Source organism: Filicampus tigris, chromosome 7, assembly GCF_054856515.1.
Source record: "Filicampus tigris isolate MCC_2025a chromosome 7, RoL_Ftig_1.0, whole genome shotgun sequence".
Taxonomy (NCBI): domain Eukaryota; kingdom Metazoa; phylum Chordata; class Actinopteri; order Syngnathiformes; family Syngnathidae; genus Filicampus; species Filicampus tigris.
Genome location: NC_141223.1, coordinates 2,528,826 through 2,550,098, shown reverse-complemented (window position 1 = coordinate 2,550,098; position 21,273 = coordinate 2,528,826). Strand labels below are relative to the sequence as shown.

Sequence of the window (21,273 nt, the reverse complement as noted above, 5' to 3'; positions counted from 1 at the left end):
GAGTTACTCTATGTTTGAATTTACATTCGTGAATATAAAATCTAGCCCCCCAAAAATGATTCCTTTAAAAAAAAAATTCAGTGGGCTTATTTCTTTTAAAGTCATTGACACCAAGCAGTACATCCTTCCAAAACAGTTGAAACTCGTTATTTTATATTGTTAGCATTAAAGTTCCATACATCAACCCAAAACCCTTGGACAAAAGGACACAACCAAAATAAATGAGTCACTGTTTCAGCATTGACAGAGCAGAAAGAGAATTTCACATCAGCGTCTTTTTTTTTAAACCTTTAAACAATGTGATCACTACAGGGGTAAAACCTATGAATTGTCTTAAATGAAATGTATCTAACTCTGTTGGTCAACAGATAATGGTTTGGGGACAGCCAGACATTTTTCCAGTCAGTGTGTTCCACAAATTTATTCCAGTATGAAATCACACATGGAACTGTAATTACTTCCCTTTTAAACAAAGTTCCATTAAAGTACGTCATACATTTCGATTGTGCGCATGCGCATGACAACGCAATTCATGCGTCACTTCCTGGTTCTGCATCTGACGTGTCAAAAACTGTTTTCCACTAGTGGTGGATCCAACTCGTGGGGGGGTTTTACTTTCTGTTTAAGTATTTTTGGTGAGTTCCCGCAGAGCTGGAAATCACCCCAGTCATGGTTTTCCGTCCTATTTTTGTTTGGTAGGCCTTGAGTTTGCACCATTCTAACCCGTTTCACTATCGTTAATCCAGGTTACGTGGTGACAAGATGCTAGATTTCTTCACCATCTTCAGCAAAGGGGGGATCGTGCTGTGGTGCTTTCAGGGAACCGGTGTCACCGAGTCCTTCACCGGGCCCGTCAACGCCCTGATCCGCTCCGTGATCCTGCAGGTGAGCCTCGGTGAACGGTTCTCGTCCGAGGGGCAGTAGGCTCGACAACGGCGCCAATGGCTAATGCTAACAGGTAGCAGCGCACGTAGGCGGACTGTGCACGTACCACGTGACAATATTAAATCTGTCACACGAGAACCGGCGTCAACTTCGCGAACTCAAAGATCATGAAAATCATATCGGTATACTGTAGTGCCTTTTTTTTTTTTAATGTCAGTGGGAGATGTTCATTGCCTAAATTTTGTTTTGACCGCTTGTTGACCTGCCCACGTCACTTTCCAGGAGCGGAGTGGAAATAACTCGTTCACTCATGAATCCCTGAATCTTAAATATAAACTGGACAACGAGTTTGAGTTGATTTTTGTGGTAAGTGACCGCATCACTACTAATTAAAAAATGTGAGCGTGCACGTTGATCTTTGTGTGCGCTTTCTGCTCAGGTGGGTTTTCAAAAGATCCTGACGCTGACCTATGTGGACAAGTTCATAGATGACGTCCAGCTGCATTTCAGGGACCGTTATAAGAATGAACTGGAGCAAAAGGGAGCGATGAAGCTTCTCAACCACAGCTTTGAGTTTGAGGATAACTTCAAAATGCTTCTTCGGTAATTGCACACACATTCCGGCACGCTTTCACTGCATTCTTTCAACTACCCTTGCAACCATCCACCAATAGGGGCTTTCCCACCATAAGAAACTAAACTTGAAAAAAAAAAAAAGGTACCCTGAGCATCCGATTTAGTTTGTCCTGCCGACAATGCTGTTTCTGGAATTTCCATTGTGTGCGTGCGTCCCACCAGTCTTTTCAGCCGCAAAGTGCTGTCTGAGACTTATCAACCTGTGTGTTTGACTATAAATGATGACATGCATCTCATGTCTAATCCACCAGAGAGGCAGAAATGAGCAGCAAAGCTCGGAGCCCCGCACCTATGCGCTCCTTTAAGGAGTCTGAAAAATCCCAAAAAACTGTGAAGTCAATGATAGAAACAAAAGGTGCAGACAAAGAAAAGGAACAAGGTAGCAAGAAAAGCAAGAATACCAAAAAGGAAGGTAAGTGCTGCCAGAGGAGCATTCTGGATAAAAGTCATTATTATGACTTAATCGATGTGATTGCCCAATCCATTCCAGCTCCCGTGGTCGACCTTGTCAAAGCAGAGCAAGGCAAAGGCACATCCGCCCAGAAGCTTGTTGAGAACGGCAACCACGGCCTTACTGCTGAAGAGATCATGCAGAAAAAGAGAGAGGAATTCTTTCGCAAGCGTGCTGTGGGACCTGCTGAAAAAGTCAGGTGAGAGATGATGCGGAATATTGCCTTTTCTGAAGATAATTCAGGGGAACCTTCAAAGTTGAACTATGTGGTCAATCTCTTTGATTGATTGATTGATTGGTTTATTGAACACATTATGGGATTAAAAAAAAAAAAAAAAAAGGGATAGAGGAGAAAACTATCCGTCGATGTCATCGATCAACTCAGTTTACATGTTCAAAGGGAGTAGGAAGAAGTACAATACTTATGTAGTCCTACCCCTTGTTCACATATCAAATTGATAAACTAGTAGGTATATATATTATTCAAAGATCCCAATCTTTTTCAAAACGCATTTGAAGACACATTTCTATTCTTTGGCTTTTGATCCGACCTGAGACTGACAGTTTTTGCTTTCCCTGGTTGTATTATGACTATTTGCGTGCTTTGTTACAGCTTTCGCTATTGTCATATGCGCTATATAAATAAAAGTGTATTGCATTGTATAATTTTGTCACACTATATTGTTAAACGCCGCAAGGGATTCCCCCCTTTTTAAGTTCATTATCATAATTATTCCATAAATACACACATTTGCTTTATGTGAGTCCTTACCTTTTCATTTTTAAAAGTCACGTATGCCCCCTTAAGTTGTAACAGCAACCCTCTCGAATTTCTTTCACTGTAATGCCATCTAACCATCTTCTACCACTTATCACATTCAGGGTCATGGGTCAGAGGCAGGGTACAACCGGGCTAGGTTACCGCGTACATCATCTTTTGCATGACACAACTTACTCACGGGAAGGCCTGAGCAGAAAATTGAACCTCTGGCCTTGTGGCAGCCACGCGAAGCACATTCTCCATTAACATCCAGTGGATTTCGTTCTGTTCTTATCCCATTGTCATTTTCTTCTTACCTTTGCTCCTTTTTTCAGAAAAAAAAAGTGTCACAAAGAAAGGAGGGAGGGGGGGTAGGAAAAAAAAAAAAAAAAAAAAAAAAAAAGCAAACTTTGTTGACGTAGCACCTTCGACTGTACACAGTTCGCTTCATGTATCCGAGACAACCCATTTCCCAGTTTCCCCGTCATTCATGAAAGTCGAGACAGACTCCATTAATTGATCTGGTGGTGTGTTTCCTCCTACTGCTAGTAAGTCTCCAAAGCCTCAGAAGCCCAAGGAGAAACAGAGGCGTGTTTGGGACATGGGTGGCAACAGTACCAAGGACCTGGACTATAGCGACAGGAACGGGGAAAGTTCCCCGAATGGTTGTGACCAAAACCAGGATGCACCTATTGATCCTGTATGTATCAATTTTACCACTGAAAAAAGGCTTACTAGCTTGATGAACACTGCGAAATAGCGTCTTCATGTTTCAGGGGATGCAGCTAACCTCCATGATTGGAGATTTGCCATCCGTGGAATGTGATTCCAGTGACGATGGCGAGGAGGAGGAGGAGGAGGAGGAAAAGGAGGAAGAGGATAGAGTGGTCGTCAGTGCAACAATCAAGACAAGGTACGGCTCTTGAGATTTTGGCGCCCGTTGCGGGCGCAAGACTTTGCTTTGAAATATCTTGTGGAATCTTGTCAGTGCCAAGAAGACTGGCGGCTTTGGTGGCATGTTTGGCATGCTGAAGGGCCTGGTGGGCTCCAAGAGTCTGAGCCTGGAGCACATGGAGCCGGTTTTAGAGAAGATGAGGGAACACCTCATCGGTAGGCGATGGGACACCTTGCGCCCACTCTCATCCTACTCATTGATCACTGATTGCTCATCATCGTGCTTTTTTTTTTTTTTTTTTGTCCTTCACAGCAAAGAATGTAGCAGCCGAAATCGCCTCACAGCTTTGTGACTCTGTAGCCAAAAAACTGGAAGGCAAAGTCATGGGCACCTTCACCAGTGAGTCGGCATTTCATGTTTTTATTTGTATTTTTTTCCTGTGGTCTTGTATCACAGTGATTGATGCAAATCTTCTGTGTGTGTGTGTGTGTGTGTGTAGCTGTTGCCTCAACAGTAAAGCAGGCCCTGCAGGAGTCGCTGGTGCAGATTCTGCAGCCCAAGCGCAGGGTGGATATTCTGCGAGACGTGATGGAGGCGCAGGCCCAAAGGAGACCTTTTGTCATTACGTTCTGTGGTGTCAACGGGGTCGGAAAGTCCACCAACCTGGCAAAGGTCAGTTTTAAATTGCGCACGACTATCAAGAGGAAAAATATCTGCCAGTAAAAACGTGCTCTTGTGCTACATCAATATATAACAAGACTTCCCTGTTGCTGTTGTCGTGAGAAAACAGACTATCGAAGACCCGTGTGAGTTGTATTTTGCGCTTTATGGTTCTCGTCACTGGTGTGTGCGGCAGTGCCACAAAAACAAACATGCCACCTCCCACACGCGCTGGGCCGAAATGTCACAAGATTTGGTGGCGTGGCGTGCGGGTGAGGCAGGATGATGGTTATCTCCAGGTCTTGAGGCTTATTTTTATTTTTTTTCTGAAATGTGTAAGACGTGTAGGTTGTGCAGGTGTATCTAATGAAATGGGTTTGTGTGTCTTATTGTGGTGTAAAAGGTCACCTTGGTCCATGTTTCCGGTTTGCTCTATTTCTATTTTTTATATTTTATATTTATCTATTTTTGAATGTTCGATTTTTTTTTTTTTTTTTGTTTTCCACTCCCGTCCTCTTCTCGGCCCAGATCTCGTTCTGGCTGATTGAGAACGGTTTCACTGTGCTGATCGCGGCCTGCGACACGTTCCGCGCCGGGGCGGTGGAACAGCTGCGAACCCACCAGCGCCGCCTGAACTCGCTGCACCCTCCGGAGAAGCACAAAGGACGAACAATGGTCCAGCTCTATGAGAAGGGCTACGGGAAGGACGCTGCCGGAATTGCAATGGAGGCCATTGCTTACGGTAAGTCTGTGTTGTTGTTGTTGTTGTTTTTTTAAAAAATGTTGACATAAATTTGATGAACTTCAAAGTTGGACACATTCGATTCTGTGACGCTTCCAAGTTTCTCGAAGTGCAATGTCATTGGATGCATTTTAATGCAAATGTTCCAATTCCCATGTTCAAACTCTCTCTTCATAAACTGTATATAGGTACTGTTTTAATTCATATTGAACCATCGGTAACCTTCATACAAGTAAAAAGACAATTTAACCGTCTTAAAATCCAACGCTACTAAAGTAAAACTACTCATCCCCCGAACACACCTGATGGACACGTCATAGTTTATTAATCCGACCTATAAGTGAAGTCTAAAAACAAATAACGATGCAGCTATGCCAACTCGCACTTTGCTTCCAGCTCGCAATCAGGCTTTCGACGTGGTGCTGGTGGACACGGCCGGGCGTATGCAGGACAATGCGCCCCTCATGACAGCCCTGGCTAAACTCATAGCCGTCAACATGCCCGACCTCGTGCTGTTCGTCGGGGAGGCTCTGGTGGGCAACGAGGCAGTCGATCAATTGGTAAGCCCCCCCCACCCACCTCAGAAAACTCAATTGAGTGCCATACCCCCACAAAGTACCACATAGATCCGTCTTTGCATGTATTTTCAGCAACAACCTGTAAAATGTGTAACGTATTCAGAAATTTAGAAACAAATTGAGGAACTCGCTTGACAAGATTTTCAACTTTACACAACAGTGGCCTTGGAACTTCAGATAACCTGCTGTGTATTTAAAGTTCCAACAGAGGGCAGCGTTTCTCCCCTGATCAACTATCCGCCTAAATGAAAACTGTTGGAACACCTTGTTGGGTACAAAAGTGCCACATCCGAACCTCTTGTTTTTGGCTCAATAGGTAAAGTTCAACCAGGCTCTGGCTGACCACTCTATGTCCGACAAACCCCGCCTCATCGACGGCATCGTGCTCACCAAGTTTGACACCATCGACGACAAGGTGCGTTGAACTGCGCTGGACTACGTTTGCGTTGAATCGCAACGTTTTTGACGGGGCGTCCTTTCTCCTTCACAGGTCGGCGCGGCCATCTCCATGACCTACATCACGGGCCAGCCGATCGTGTTTGTGGGCACCGGGCAGACGTACAACGACCTGCGTAGTCTCAACGCCCGCGCTGTGGTCAGTGCCCTGATGAAAGCTTAAAAAGGCCTGCCCACTTTGATCTTTGTTGTTGGACGACGCGGCGAGGAAGCCAACACTTATCGTTTTGCCGTGCTGCCAAGAGATGCTTGAGCCCCCGCTAAAAAAGCCCGTGCTTGCCGTCCTCCCCTCTCTCACGTCCCCTTTTTCCGCTCGTGGCACCATTGTCCCAGCTTAAGGCCGGAGCGAAAGGACGACGGTGCATTTGAAAACCACACAACCAGAGGAGCCTCCCTTTTTTTTCTTTTACACTTCAGGATTTGGGCCAAATTGACAAGTACCTCATTATCCACGAGCTTTGAATTGCTCCCGACTAATGGACCTCTGTTTAGCCCAGTAAGAACTAGTTTAAACAACAAAAATGTGGCATTTTGTTAGTCATTCCCCCACCGAAAAATAAGGTCAGGTTGACAGCAGCTGCCTGTGCAATGCTTAGTGACCATAGTGCCTATTTGTCTCCTGTTGTCATGGTTACCCCCTCACATCAAGGACACATGGAACTAATCCTACTCAAGAGGAAAAGATGGGAGTTGGAGTCATGAATTGGATTTAAAAGGCACACTTATACATTGTCTTAAGTGGGCCATACGGTCCGACGGAGGGTTTGATCCAGTGCAATTTAAAAAAAAATCAAATAAAAACTCCGAATAACTGTTACGAGCGGCCTCAAAACATTTAATACACAAATGCCCGTAACAAACATTACTTGGACCGCTGAATCATATTTCGTCGCCCATAAATGTACTGTGGCCCCCGATCGGAAAGAGGTTCCCCACCCCTGCTTTAAATGGAGCAACGGTGTTTGTTCTAACGTCAGCAGTACTGTACTGTGCTCCCTACCAGCATAATTAATCATTGAATCACAGGAGACCCAGAAATGCTTTTGTAAATGAATGATTGCCGCGCCCCGTTTGCCCAAGAATGGTTATTTATGTTTCCCCCATGGGTTTCTTCATTCATTCATAGGAGGAACTCAGCCAAACACGTCCCACACTTAAAGTTGCAGTAATGCAATATTATTAGGGAATCGAAGATTATTTGAGCTAATTTATGAGAATGTAAACATTTCTAAATAAAGCTGCTGTACGCGGCATGCATTTTGGAACTTACTCTTGCTCCTGTTCTTTGTTATGAGACTGAACAACAACAACACCACAAATGGGATACCAAAAGATTTATTTTGAAAATAGTACTTATAAATACTATATCACAAACACACGTGAGCACTTTCAAATACAAAAGACAACAAAGAACATCTGCACCGGAGTGGCTACTTGCAGGACAATGCCTTGCAAAAAAAAACCAAAAAAAAAAAAAATAACCCAACAACAATTGGAACTGTCTGTGACATTTATCCCAGTCCTGTACGCAGTACAGTGCAAATGAAAAGTTACCCTGTTCTTGTGTGTTGCGTGTGGCAGATTCCAACCTTGTTGAATGTGTGGACCCCATCCCATGTGCGTGTTTGCACATCGAGAGCAGGTGTAACAAAGATTCCCTTCCCATACGAGCCAATGTGATGACTCATGGGCCATCACAGTGAGTCTTCATCTACCATCAACAGCATACGTACTTCTTCTGGAGTGTCCCAAAATTCAATTTAGCTTCCCTTTTGAATAACCACGTTAAGAAAATGGCATACATTGCAAATTCAGAATCAAACATAAAAACAATGGTCCGTGGCACAGAAACGAGACAACATGGGGAATTTCCGTGACGCTATCGATGAAGCCGCCTTTCGTGAATGCTATCGTGCAAGTCAGCTGAAAGTACGAGATCATCAGCAGTTCTTTTGACCCCGAAGGTGCAAATAGACTTTTGACTTTCTAGCCCTCCCAACATGCAGGAAGAGAACAGTCTCTTGTTTGCTGCAGTGGAAATCTGGTATGTGGCCACAGCTTGACGTCAGCGAGAAGAAGCATTCTGTCCTAACCTTGAAGGAGGTATTTCTGAGTGTTAAAGCCGTTCCGCTGCCCCCACCCCCCATTTTAAAACCCTGGAAATACAGATAGAAAGGTTGCACGGTAAATGAATGTAGGCACATCACTGAAGTCATCAATCAAAACATAAAAAGCACAGTAGACTCGCCGGTCTTGTTTCGAGAAATATACGACCGTCATAAACACCATCATGCATTACAACCATGTGCAAAAATTAGCAAAAAATTAGCAAAATGTGTCTACGGCTCAGCGAGTGAGCCATACAATTGATCAATTCTGCAAGTTTATTTTACTATGCAGACGCTTGATGCAACAGGACACTTAATTCCTGCAATATTAAAACACCACTGATGGTATTGCATTGCAAACTTCCTGTCTGCCAGGCGTTTTCAAAGATTGAGTAGTTTGACTATTTTCTTTTGGTTTTAATTTGCAGTCTTGAATGTGAATTGAATTAAAAGAACTGAAGTCAACCAGCGTCTCATATCGAATTGTCTGACTTCGGAAGTTCCACTGTATGTTGAGTGAAAATACTCATAGGACAGGCATGTCTGGAAACTAGGCTGGGTTTAACACTGCATGGCTCAAGTGACGCAATTCAGAGTTTTGTGCTCGCAAGTGGTGCAATTGGATATGCGTCGGGGCAGCATAAAAAAAAAAAAATGGAATCACATCCTCAAATCGGAATCAGGCCTCTTCTAAATGTGGATACGAATCTGTAAAGTTTCAGATATGTTTTTTAAAGCCATACACATGCACAGTCATAAATACTACAGTAGGTAATGATGGCAACACCAAGTGACCAAAAGTAGTGCTTAATAATGATGATCTGAATGCTCTGTTAATCAATGGGATAATTGGTAGAAGCAGGGGCGGAGCCAGAACGTGGCTAGTGGGTGGGCCTGGAAAAATCAGGCTAGGCCTGAATATTTCCCTTACTGAGCACAATCCTCCTGTCCCGACACATCGTATATTAAAATAAAATGACAAACTGAATAAAAAAATACAAATTCAAAAATAATTTCATGATAATTTACAAAACATTTTAAAGTCCCCCCCCCCCCCATGAACCTCACTAGGTCTGTCAATCTGGGTGGGCCTGTGCACACCCAGGCCTGTGCACACCCAGGCCCACCCATGGCTCCGCCCCTGGGTAGAATACTACATTCTAAAAATATTTGATAGTTGTAGCCGTACTTTGCATGTGTTCGGTCGCATTGGATGTGTCACTTAAAATGTACATTGAAACAAATCAAAACAAAATCAGATTGTGGAAGCACTTGGACCTGCAGTGTCAATCTAGCCTGCCCTAAACACCAAACATACTCTGGAATATACCAAATTCAAAGAGCAATAATGACCAAATTTTGCCCGCATAGTCAAAACACTTGACAGAACGTCTAGTTGGCTGATGGAATATGACAGCAGATACAAATAGTGTAGCTATGCCTTTGCCTTAAACCAAATGTAATGTCAAATTGTGTTAATTGCTATCCATCAAACCACATATGAACACTGTACCTTACCCCAGTCATTTGTTGAAACCTCTCGAAAGCAGATCTCGTTGGCCAGCCGCTCTAAGTACTCGGGCAGGTCCGAATACTCGTCCCCGTAGGAAATGACCTTGATGCCCTTGTCCAGCATGTTGTCGCGCAGCTTCTTGAACTCCCCCACATCCTCGCGCCGCACAAGCATGAAGTGCTCCAGGTCAGACTTGTGTTTGACCGCCTCCAAGAACAACGCCTGGAAGGTTGTGTCGTCCACGGTGCGGCCGCAGCCCAGGAAAACAAACGATTTGGTCTCGTACAGCTTCTGAATCTCACGCTGTGGAATCCGGTGGAATACGCGTTACTGTTCTTACCGTCATTTCCTACGTGGCAGACATGTGCAGTACGCCAATCTCATATTACGGTCTCATCTATCTCGGTGATTGCGCAACACACGTGTTTCCGCCTGTTGCCTTTCATCCAACAGAATACTGTAGATAGCTTTGCGTTCAACTGCAGTTGTGCTTTGCCACCATCTTGTGGCATCGACTGACAATTGTTTTTGAGGGCGGAGGGTGTCAACTGTTCGCGTTTTTTTTTTTTGCTATTTAAAGCAGGGCTCTGTCCCTATCCCCTAATGCGGTACACTGATTTCAATGCAAAATGGAAATGTAATATTCTTTGTGCTACACATTGGTCCATGCTCACAGGAGCATAAAACAACCTCAGATTTGGCTTCGCCATGAGAGGTGACATAAATATTAAACCAGTATGTCCACTTCAAAATGTGTACACGGTGTGCATTGCTAGTTATGTTGTGTATATTTCTGGTGCTGAATCTTGTTGAAAAAAAATCATTTGAGGTGCACTTTCACGGAATATTTTGCTGTATACCACGTTTTTAAAGCGGGAAATCAACGCAAACATTTTTTTTTCAAGAATATGTTCTATGCAAGCCCACTAGTTGAAACAGGGCATTCTGATAAATATTGCGTTTGTGTTATAAGTGTTAATCCACTCGTTTTTTGTCCATCTCTGGGGGCGGCCATTTTGTCTTCTGTCGACTGAAAATGACATCACAACTGCTCACGACGACCAATCACGGCTCAGACTGAGAAAACAGGTCAGCCGTGATTGGTCGTCGTGATCAGTTGTGATGTCATTTTTCAGTCGACAGAAGACAAAACGGCCTCCCCCAGAGATGGCTAAATAAAACGAGTGCATTTTGCTGCTTAACTTATATTCCACAAACGCAAAATCAATCCGAATGCCGTGTTTCAACTAGCGGGGCTGCTGGGAACATATTCTTGAGCAAAATATGTTTGGGTTGACTTAATAAAAGGTCAACGTCAAATTGACAAAACGTAGATGATGATTAATTTGATTAAAATTGCATTTGTAAAAAGGGTTAAAACCTTACCCACCGAAAAGATGCACGGTACTGTCTGCAGTGGCCGCTATCTGAGAAACTAGGGTATTCAAACACTCACCATAACCTCAGTGTTCCTCAGTACATTCTGGTAGCCGGCGGGGTGCAGCACAATGCCACACGGGTTGGTGTAAACGCCATGGATGTGTAGAACACTTAACCTTCGCTTCTCCTGAGCCCACTCCAACACCTACCCGCAAGGAAGAACACACACATTATAAACAGTCCACTGCACGCCATCCTGTTCTGACTGGCTAGGGAGGGAGTAGCAGTGAGAGGGTATTACAGCCCCGATGGAGACATGACATAAATACCACGACTGAGAGGCACAACGGTATGTCTCCCCACCAGCAAAGTTCTGCATTTGTATTTTATGATTATGGGACACTTATTTTACATGCCTGGAGCGCTGACGAGATATAAGAGCACAATTTGGTTCCGTTTTAAGATCAGTTTTAACCTGAAAGCAAATAAGAGTCCAATGAGTAAAACTGGACTCAATCGTCCCTCACCTGTTCCAAACGGAAGGCTATTTCAGGTGTGAGCATTATCTACTGGGTCAATATTGACCCATGAGGAACTTTACTAAAAAGCTTATCACGGTGAGTAAAAGGAGAAGATAAGATCATGTTCAGTTTGATTTGTCATTTGCAATTTAGAACGGGGAAGTCACCGCAATTTTTTTTTTTTTTTTCCAAGAATATGTTCTATGCAAGCCCACTAGTTGAAACAGGGCATTCTGATAAATATTGCGTATGTGGAATAAGTGTTAATCCACTCGTTTTTAGCCCTTTCTGGGGGCGGCCATTTTGTGCTATGTCGACTGAAAATGACATCAAAATATGTTTGGGTTGATTTCCGCTTTAAGTATTTCAAGAGGTTTTTTTTTTTTCGGTTTTTTTTGCGTATGTGGAATAAGTGTTAATCCACTCGTTTTTAGCCCTTTCTGGGGGCGGCCATTTTGTGCTATGTCGACTGAAAATGACATCAAAATATGTTTGGGTTGATTTCCGCTTTAAGTATTTCAAGAGGTTTTTTTTTTTTCGTTTTTTTTTGCGTATGTGGAATAAGTGTTAATCCACTCGTTTTTAGCCCTTTCTGGGGGCGGCCATTTTGTGCTATGTCGACTGAAAATGACATCAAAATATGTTTGGGTTGATTTCCGCTTTAAGTATTTCAAGAGGTTTTTTTTTTTTCGTTTTTTTTTGCGTATGTGGAATAAGTGTTAATTCACTCGTTTTTAGCCCTTTCTGGGGGCGGCCATTTTGTGCTATGTCGACTGAAAATGACATCAAAATATGTTTGGGTTGATTTCCGCTTTAAGTATTTCAAGAGGTTTTTTTTTTTGTTTTTTTTTAAACTATATGAGTCAGGCCTGGTAGTAAAGCCTTTGCTCACGTTCACGCTCCAGTGAACCTTGCCCTCCATTCAAATTGCTGACTGGCTTTAACTCGGCCGGACTGTTCAATCAATACCTCAGCAGAATGCAAACAGGAACCCTTTACCTTTTTCTCGTCAGTCAGATCCAAAGACTCCAGCTTGGTGCCTTGGTGGGCCGCGTAGATCTCCAACAGGTTGTCGAAGTTGGTGGTGAGGACCAGCGCGCCGCTCTCCATTAACTGTAGCACGGAGCGCAGCAGATGTTTCCCGGCATGCTCCATCTTGCACTCCAAATCATCAAACACCTCGTACAGGCAGTCCTTGAAGAACGTGGACCGCACGTTGCCCGTTCTCTGAAAGCAATACCATGACACATTGTTCACAATCGTGGTTTAAATAAATAAATAAATTATATATATATATATATATATATATATATATATATATATATATATATATATATATATATATATATATATATATATATATATATATATATATATATATATATATATATATAATGTTCAGTGTTCTTTCATAAATAGAAAGAAAATATACAAGGCAATCTCCAAAGCTTGAAAACGTTTGGAGTTTGACAAAATCTCAAAAGGAGAATTTCAAATCTGATCTTAGACATTGAACCGTCATGCGTGAACCACATGATGAGGTGAGAAAGTTGTTCTTTTTTTCTTGCCCTGCGATTGGCTGGTGACCAGTTCAGCTTATTGCCCCAAAGTAGGCTGGGATAAATTCCAGCTCACTCGTGACTAATGAGGACAAGCGGGATAAAAATAAAAAGGGATGGATGGACCTTTCACTTTCCATTAGTAATTGATTTCAACCTACAATTGTATGACAGTAAAGAATGGAGCGCTTTAAAAAAAAAAAACATGACATACATCTTAAGACCATTCACAAACTTGCGACATGTCCGAAACTAATTGGATTAAACTTGAGTTCGAGGGTTTACTTATCCCATCATGTGACCTAAATCGAGGCCGCATCAAGTGCCTCGAAATAAATTTGCAACACATTTGTCCACTCAGGTTGGCGCCAGGGCATAATCACCCCAAATATATTTCAAGCCCCTTCCCCGCTGCCCGTCAAAGCTGGCAATTCGCCACCTTCGTTTTGCGCTGCTGTTCTGTATGAATGGCACTGACAAAAATCGGGGCAGGAAACAAATCTAAGCGGTAACAGAGCGCGGTGTGAGGCAATGGTCACTTTTATTGTGCATCTACCGGTAATTCTACGATTGCAGGATGCCGTGGTCTTTGTTTGAAAGCGCACACAGCCAAAACAATATCCCGTTTGACCGTGCATGTATGATGATTGCGCGATGGCGACAATAGTCAATCTGCACGGAAGCTAAAAATACTAGTGAACCTTTGTGCTTTGCGTATAGTGACACCAAGGTGATCTGGGCGCAGGGAGACGCTCGACGCTGCCGTGATTACCCAACTAATGGGCTAAACAGCTTGATTCCTTTCCACAGGAAGAAAGCCATTATCCACATCTAGTGTCTATGGCAGCCAAGCCCATCGCTGTGTCCTCTGGCCATCAGAGGATTTAAGCAAACAGCAAATAAAGTGCAAGTAAACAAGTCTACTTCTTAAATCAACAGAGAATTAACCGGTTTTCACCTGGACTTACTTTGTGTTCACGGCACGCTTTTGCCGAAAACAATTTAGTGGAGATAATATCCTCGCATACTTCAGGAGAGTTGGGAAATTCCAGTGACATGACAAAAGACACACCCTTGGCTGTATGCGCTCAAAAATAGAGCACCAAATCAACACTAAACCTGACATTTTAGGTTAATCGGAGTAAGGGTTTGCGAGCTACAGCCCAATGAATTTTGACATTTTGGGCAAAAAGGGGCGTGGCCGCCTTCCTTTGAATCCTTACATCTCATTGTCGGAAAGGGAATTACACAAGGATTCCAAATATGCAATCATCATTTAGAAGAATATCACTATCAACAAGTACACCAAGTTCCATTGAAAAAAAATCTGCTTGGCTAAACCCACTCGGAATGACCACCGACACAAAACTGAATCGTTGGGATGATTAGAGAATTCCCCCTGTGATTCTTTCCTGAAATGAGTAAATAAACTCATGATGAACTCTAATGAACCTTCTCTGAACCCCAGTTACATTTTAAAAGGGGAAGTCAAGTTAAAAATGCACAATCCTATGTTCTATGTGCCCCCCCACTAGTCTAAACACGAAATCATGGCTCACCTGTTTTTCTGGGTTTGAGCCATGACTGGTTGTTACATAATCCCTGAGCAACCATGATGTCATTTTCAGTCAACATCAAGTGGCAAATTAGCATTCCGCTGAGATGGATAAAAACGGCTAACTCATATTTCACAAACAGAATATAAATGAGAATGCCGTGTTTGGACTAGCGGAGGCACATAGAACATATTGTTGCAAAGAACATTTTTAAGATTCTACTTCCTTTTATGTTTGTTCTTGAGCTTTTTTTTTTTTTTTTTTTAACCTCATTACTTGAAATTGTTTTTGCAGACTTTGTAAATCCCATGTCGAAGTGGGTCATACTGCCGAGTTAGTGGATTTTCCAGGATATTAGCGTTCTTACATAGTTGTTTCAAAATCCACATCAGCATCACGACGACATTCCGATAGAGATGTTAAGAGTACATTTCTGAAAAGGTCCCATACACAAAACATCAAAACAACTCCTTTTCACACAGACCAGCAAAAATGACTGAAACCTACGAGTTGACCGTTTATAATGAACACTGCACATATGCGCACCAACAAAACAGTCTTTTGAATGCACTTTGTTGGTGTGTACGTGATGTGCGTGAAAAACGTCAAGGAAATGCAACTGCGCTGGTTATATCAAATGTCAAGAAAAATGACTGTGGCTATATGTATTACAACACTATCTGTTTCTTAATGCTTTCAAAACAAAATTTTCCCAATGACAATTTGCATTTAGAATACACAGGTTTCCACAAATTTTGTACTGTGCAGAAAATGATCCACCAGAGGATTTTTTTTTCAGGCTTTTAAAAGGTACGGTATTATATTGTCTTTCTGTGTTTCCATTTTCTGTTATTTTTAAGATTTATTTCGATGTTTTTTTCTGTGCATTCCCATATTCATAAATAATTCCTTCCACAGTCTAAACCAGGGGTGGGCAATTCCGTTAAAAGGACCAGGATACCGGCCCTCTAGGACGAGTGTTGCCCACCTCTGGTCTAAACCACCACCTTCATAAAATGATAAAAGACTCTTTAGCTCGTTCACTACCAAACATTTTCACACCCACTTTTACCCTAAGGTTTGAAAAAATGTGAAAAAAAATCTAAATAAATTTCAGGGATTGAATAGCTGGCCTGTGAAAACGCAATACATATGTCAATAGCAGTGTATGAGTTAAAATGGAAGTCCCCCCCCCCCCCCCCCCCCCCCCCCCCCCCAAAAAAAAAGATCTGGAATAACATGTTCAATGCACCTTCACTAGTCCAAACGTGGCATTCTGATGAAAATTGCATTTGTGGAACATGAGATCCACCCGTTTTTAGCCATCTCAGGGGGCGGCCATTTTGTCACTTTCTGTCGACAAAAAATGACATCGCAGTTGCTCAGGGCTCAGGTAACGAACGACCAGTCACCTGGAAGCTAAACCATGATTGGTTGTTACCTGAGCAACTGTGATGTCATTTTCAGTCAACAGCAAGCGGCAAAACAGCCGCCCGTAGAGATGTACAAAAACGGGTGGATTTGACTGTTCCACTCATATTCCACAAACACAATATTAATCAGAAAGCCATGTTTGGACTAGTGGGACTGCATTGAACATATTCTCGTAAAGAAAATGTTGGGCTTGACTTCCCTATAAAAGAGTTCAACATCACACAGTTTCAAAAAAGCTCACAATAAGTTCACAAAAGCGGGTTGAGATGTGCTCTGGCAGAGAGGCATATCAAGACAAGAGTGACGGGACCACAAAGAGAAAGGCGGAACCAACGGAAATATAACCAGTAAAAGCGTTGAACATGGCTTAACAGGAGCAACATTTTTGCTCAGTCATCCACATGGCTACTGGCAAGCATGTCCAACTTTCATGAGACTGAAACACTCTGGAAATAAAAGGGAGACAACGGAAGTCTTTCTGTTAATAGGAGTCAATTCACTTCATGGTAAATTCTGTTTTTTTTTTTCTTACCACAGTCTTCCTTTTAGAAAAAAAAAAAAAAGTGTTGCATAAGCATCACTCTAAAGAAATTATTTTTCTTATTGTGTGGCCTATTATGCTCAGTCACATTATGACAGTTCAATGTCCAAAATGTGTCTGACAACGAATATTTTCCCCCAAATTGGTCACATTTAAAATTCAATTCAATTAATGAATAAAGTTTAAAATTCTCACATTTTAAGACGTTTCTTTTTTGGCACGTTCAAATGTACATATAAACACAAACCTAAATTGTCTGCCTTTAGAGGGAAATAGCACTGCTCTCGTTTAAAAAAAAAAAAAAAAAAAAAAAAGGAACATTTTGAGACATTTTGTTTTCAAACTTTTTAGGGTCCAAAATGCCGTTGTCACATATGCGAGAACTGCCATAGAATATTTGTGTGCTTTACCTGGAGGATTTCAAAGTTAAGTAATTGCAGATATCATTAATGGCAGGCAGGTTGTCCATTTGTTGAAGTCTCGTCTCGCAAATTATAGCATGCTAGGTGTTTGGCTGTTGCTTTAACTAAATGCAAAACTGCTAGTTTGCATTATTTCTGTGTAACTGGACTGCACACCGCAGGCGGGTGAAAAGAACATGGTAACAGATAAAGCCATAAAGTTTTGCTTGTTCCCTTTTGGGACAGCAGGCTGAGGGGCTGACACAAAGTGAGGTTATCAGTGTCAAAAGTGTGATGAGACATGACTAATGCAGGAGGCAAATGTTATCAGGACCCTCCCATCTGCCAACAATTCCTCCAGCGCAGACTGGTCCAGTCAGCGAAAAAAAAAAAAAAAAGCCATATTGGTGCAGGTGTAGCTTGTATCCGTTTTTGTAATGTAATTCAATCTGGAGTATTGCGGAAACTCTAAAATCGAGTGTCCCTGAGTTTGACCGGTGAAAACGTACGGTCGTTTTGTTTTACAGTTTGAGGAGTTAGGGTTCCCTCCTTGTTGAGTAGATACTTTTCAAACAGAAAAAATACAGATGGGTAAAGTGGGCACAGATTGGTAAGAAGGCAGGCTCACCATTCATGTTGTATAACAGAGGGAATGCGTTTGTTTACATGCCATGTATCAGGGCTGCGCATGAATCGGTGGTGATTCAAATTGGATTTCGAGTGCGCGTGGAAAAGCAGCGAAACAGACTTTTCCAATCAGAACAGATCTTAGAATATTGTTGTGGGAGCTCGGTCTGTGTGGCGTATGTATGCGGGGAGGCGCACAATTTGAAGCGAGATGGCGGACGGTCACAGTTAGCCAGCTAATGAGCATTAAATGAAACGGTTAAGCAGTACAGTCAATAAAGTCAATCTTGGCAGTGTATCAACAACTCTGTGGTTACTTTGCGGCCATGGTACGGCGAGGAATCCTATTAAAGTCAGCCATTTTAAACTAAAAAGAAAAACTCATTTGTTGGACTATGAAACGTCTTTATTTCGAAATAGTACAAGGAGCAATGATGTGATTCGGAAGTCATTTGTTGCTGTCAACACAAATAGCGAAACGAGATTTCCAGGGCGATCCCAAGCGGACCATTTATCTTGTTGACCGGGGCGATGGAACAGAATATAAAAATGTTATGTCTATCGTTATAATCGAACGTTTGGAGTGGGAAGTTACTAAAACTAGTTCCTCGAACTGAAACAAATGTTAATAGTGGGCTGACTGCGCTGTGCGTCAGAAAACTTTGCGTGACCTTGATTATATGATCATATCTCCATGTGATGTCAAACTCATAGTTCGAAAATTGTAATCTTGCTTTGATGGCCATTAAAGCAATTCCATGTCCAACTGGTCGGCAATTGAATTGTCGCCACTGTATTTTATGTCAAACTTCAAAATTCAAATGGATTAACCAACGTATGATAAAACCACACCAAGATAAAGTAGAACTATTTAACGTTGGACAAACAGCCGGACCTTTTGTTATGCCGCAGTAAATTCAATCACAGTTTTTCCCGCTTGCCATCAATGGTAACATGGAAAAAGAAAAAATACACTTCTGCACTTGTAAGACTCAGACACTCACTGGACATCATCGGTGATGATGGTTTGAAGTTTTTATTTTAGCTGAAGTACAAACTGTACTACTTTGTATGCGGTTTGCAGATGGGCTGGATTTATTTCGATAACATTTGCATCATTGACTATCTGCATTTTCATACTGGAGATGACACAAAGCATGAGAACAGAGACTAATAGTTATCTGGAAGGTATGACACAGCAGTGTGGAAAGGAGAAGAAAAGGGAAATGATAAAAACGATGCCTTACCGGAGAAAGTTTCTGAATGAGGTCATGGGCCACGTGCACCAAATTTTTATCTTCCTGCATGTGCTTTTGGAAACGTCGGCTCTCCTCTTCTTCTAGTAAGTCAAAGTCGTTGGCGGCATCCAGCAAGGCCTGGATGAGGCCTTTCCAGGAGCGGAGAGCAGGGACCTGCGGGGCCACGGCGGAGCTTATCCCGGTGCCGATCACCAAGACAAGCTCGGGGGCATGCTTTGTCTTCAGGCTGGGCAGCAGCTTCCTTTTGGACACACAGGTATGATGCATTGCATAAAACTGGACTTTACAGCATCACACATGTGAAGATGTCCACTTTTTGGAGTAGTGTCAGGAGTAACAAGTTACAAATTGCAATGCAATTATAATAACTGTAGAATTGTGATGGAATATCGTATCAAAACCCTTATAAAGGGGGTTCTCGTTTTACGTCTGATAAACTGTGGACAATGTGATATAAGAATACTTGGTCACGCAGCTACCGCATTTTTTTTTTTAAATATAGAATTTGCATTCCTCACTCAATCACGTGGCACATATAGACAAATAACCATTCACAATCACAGCTATGCACAGTTTAGTCTCCAGTTAACCGAACATGCACATATGTGAAATGTGGGAGGAAGCCAGAGTACGTGGAAAAAAAAATCCCCGCAAGCACATGGAAAACCAGCCAACTCCACAGAGGAGGGCCTGAGCAGATATTCCAAGCCAGAACCTCAAAACTGTATGGGTGAAATGCTTGTTATTTTGTTGGATGCCAACTTAATAAAGTCCAATATCCCACACAAGAACTCTGTGGTTACTTTGGTGAAAGAAATTCAAAAGTAACACAAAAAGCAGTATCATATAAATTACAATTCTGAGACATAATATAATATACGGTGAGTCTGACTGGTATCACAAAATACAGTATTTCAAATCTAAACTACAAATGACAGGTATTTCCCTTTGAAGTTCAAAACAGGTGCCATTAATGACCCCCTTGAGCTTGGGAATGAGGAAAAACCACTCAAAGCCAGGTTGGGTGAGTTGGGAAAGTTGTTCCAACATGGCAACGCTCTTCTCGGCCAGGAACTGTCTCGGATGCTTAGTGCCACATTCCAAGGGACAAGGCCGAATTGGTAGTTTGAGTTAAGAGTGTATACAGAGTATAAACATATATATTAGATGGATTAGAGTTCTGACGTCTGAGTGTTTTTGAGCCATGGCCAGTGTGCGCCATGTGGCGTGCTTACCTAGGCTTCTTTCCATTTGAATCTGCATCCTGTGAATCAGCTGCAGTTCGTTTCTCAGTTTTCACCGCTACAACAGAGGCCATTCAGCACCTGGAGCCATAAAAACAGTTGGTGCCATACCAAACAATAAACACTTGCAACTTTTCCTATGACCTCACTCGCGCGCCAATGGCTTATATTATTTAAACAGTACACACGACACGATGTACAGTGCAATTTCTCAGTCGTGATACAAACAGGAAGTACAATTTCAGCGCATCTTCTGTTATAATAAGCCCCAGGCCTGAGTCAAAAATCTTGAGCCATCCCAGGTAAAAACACCAGTATTGAAATGTTTTGTCAACATTCTCATCGGCATGAAAATGACTCACCTTTATCTATAAGAGAGTAGGCGCCCAACGTTTGTTTGAAAGTCTGCTCACGGAGAACTCTCAGCTCAGTAACAGTCGTACTACTGCTTGCAATCTCGGCCTTTTGGTTTTGTTTTTTTTTTTTAATCGAAAAAGTCCACGTCGTCAAATATTTGTAACAAGTAGTGACGGACAAACCCCGGCTTTCAAATTGACAAAGCACCGAGCTAACTTCACTGTGATATCCCAACACAACTGTTGCTAAAGCTGTCTTTCTAACCTTGTTCAAAAGGCAAAGGAGTTCGGGTTAACTCGTCATGCTGAACGCAGAGTCTGAAGGAGCCTTCGCAAACGTGTCGAGATAAAGTTTGGACTATGCGGAGGCTGAACACTGTCCAATGTTGAAGTTTGTGTGTTGCGTTGAGAGTCGAGGGGAGAGGGCTGGTTGAAGTCGCCGCCTGTGGCGATTCTTGTGCTGCTTGACTAAGACGCCTTCATGTGCCGCTCGGATAATAAAGTGTCTCGTTTACTGTGTCATATATATATTTAAAAAAAAAGGGTCTTCCGTCAAGACACTGTACATTGTGTCTTCCTGTCAATCATTAAAACACGCATTGGATCATTCTTTCGCTCATATCGATGAGTAAGAGTTTATGACATGTTTTCCATCATCGTCAAAATAATTCGCCATCGTATTTTACTTGAACGTGTTTTTCATTTTCCAAA

General features: G+C 42.4%; 2 protein-coding genes across 3 annotated transcripts; one reads left to right on the top strand and one right to left on the bottom strand.

Moving 5' to 3' along the window:
• The first annotated feature begins 507 nt into the window (after window positions 1–507).
• On the top strand, window positions 508–7,332 carry srpra (SRP receptor subunit alpha). Its single transcript, XM_086035746.1, has 15 exons — window positions 508–635; window positions 747–885; window positions 1,168–1,251; window positions 1,325–1,488; window positions 1,773–1,933; window positions 2,012–2,171; window positions 3,282–3,432; window positions 3,509–3,645; window positions 3,721–3,842; window positions 3,940–4,026; window positions 4,127–4,299; window positions 4,816–5,029; window positions 5,426–5,589; window positions 5,924–6,022; window positions 6,098–7,332. Exons 2-15 carry the CDS (start codon window positions 763–765, stop codon window positions 6,224–6,226), a joined length of 1,968 nt encoding a protein of 655 aa, XP_085891872.1. The 5' UTR covers window positions 508–635; window positions 747–762; the 3' UTR covers window positions 6,227–7,332.
• A 50-nt stretch (window positions 7,333–7,382) lies between these two features.
• On the bottom strand, window positions 7,383–21,077 carry siral1 (SIR2 antiphage like 1). Of its 2 annotated transcripts, XM_086035748.1 has the most exons (7): window positions 20,569–21,076; window positions 20,198–20,287; window positions 18,951–19,203; window positions 12,585–12,812; window positions 11,141–11,269; window positions 9,690–9,987; window positions 7,383–8,219 (listed from the first exon to the last, which is right to left on the bottom strand). In XM_086035748.1, the coding sequence occupies exons 2-7, from the start codon at window positions 20,278–20,280 to the stop codon at window positions 8,212–8,214; spliced, it is 999 nt and encodes a 332-aa protein (XP_085891874.1). In that variant the 5' UTR covers window positions 20,281–20,287; window positions 20,569–21,076; the 3' UTR covers window positions 7,383–8,211. The 2 variants fall into 2 exon arrangements, with proteins under 2 accessions (XP_085891874.1, XP_085891873.1); XM_086035747.1 differs by having other exon boundaries at window positions 7,383–9,987; window positions 20,569–21,077.
• Window positions 21,078–21,273: the final 196 nt, after the last annotated feature.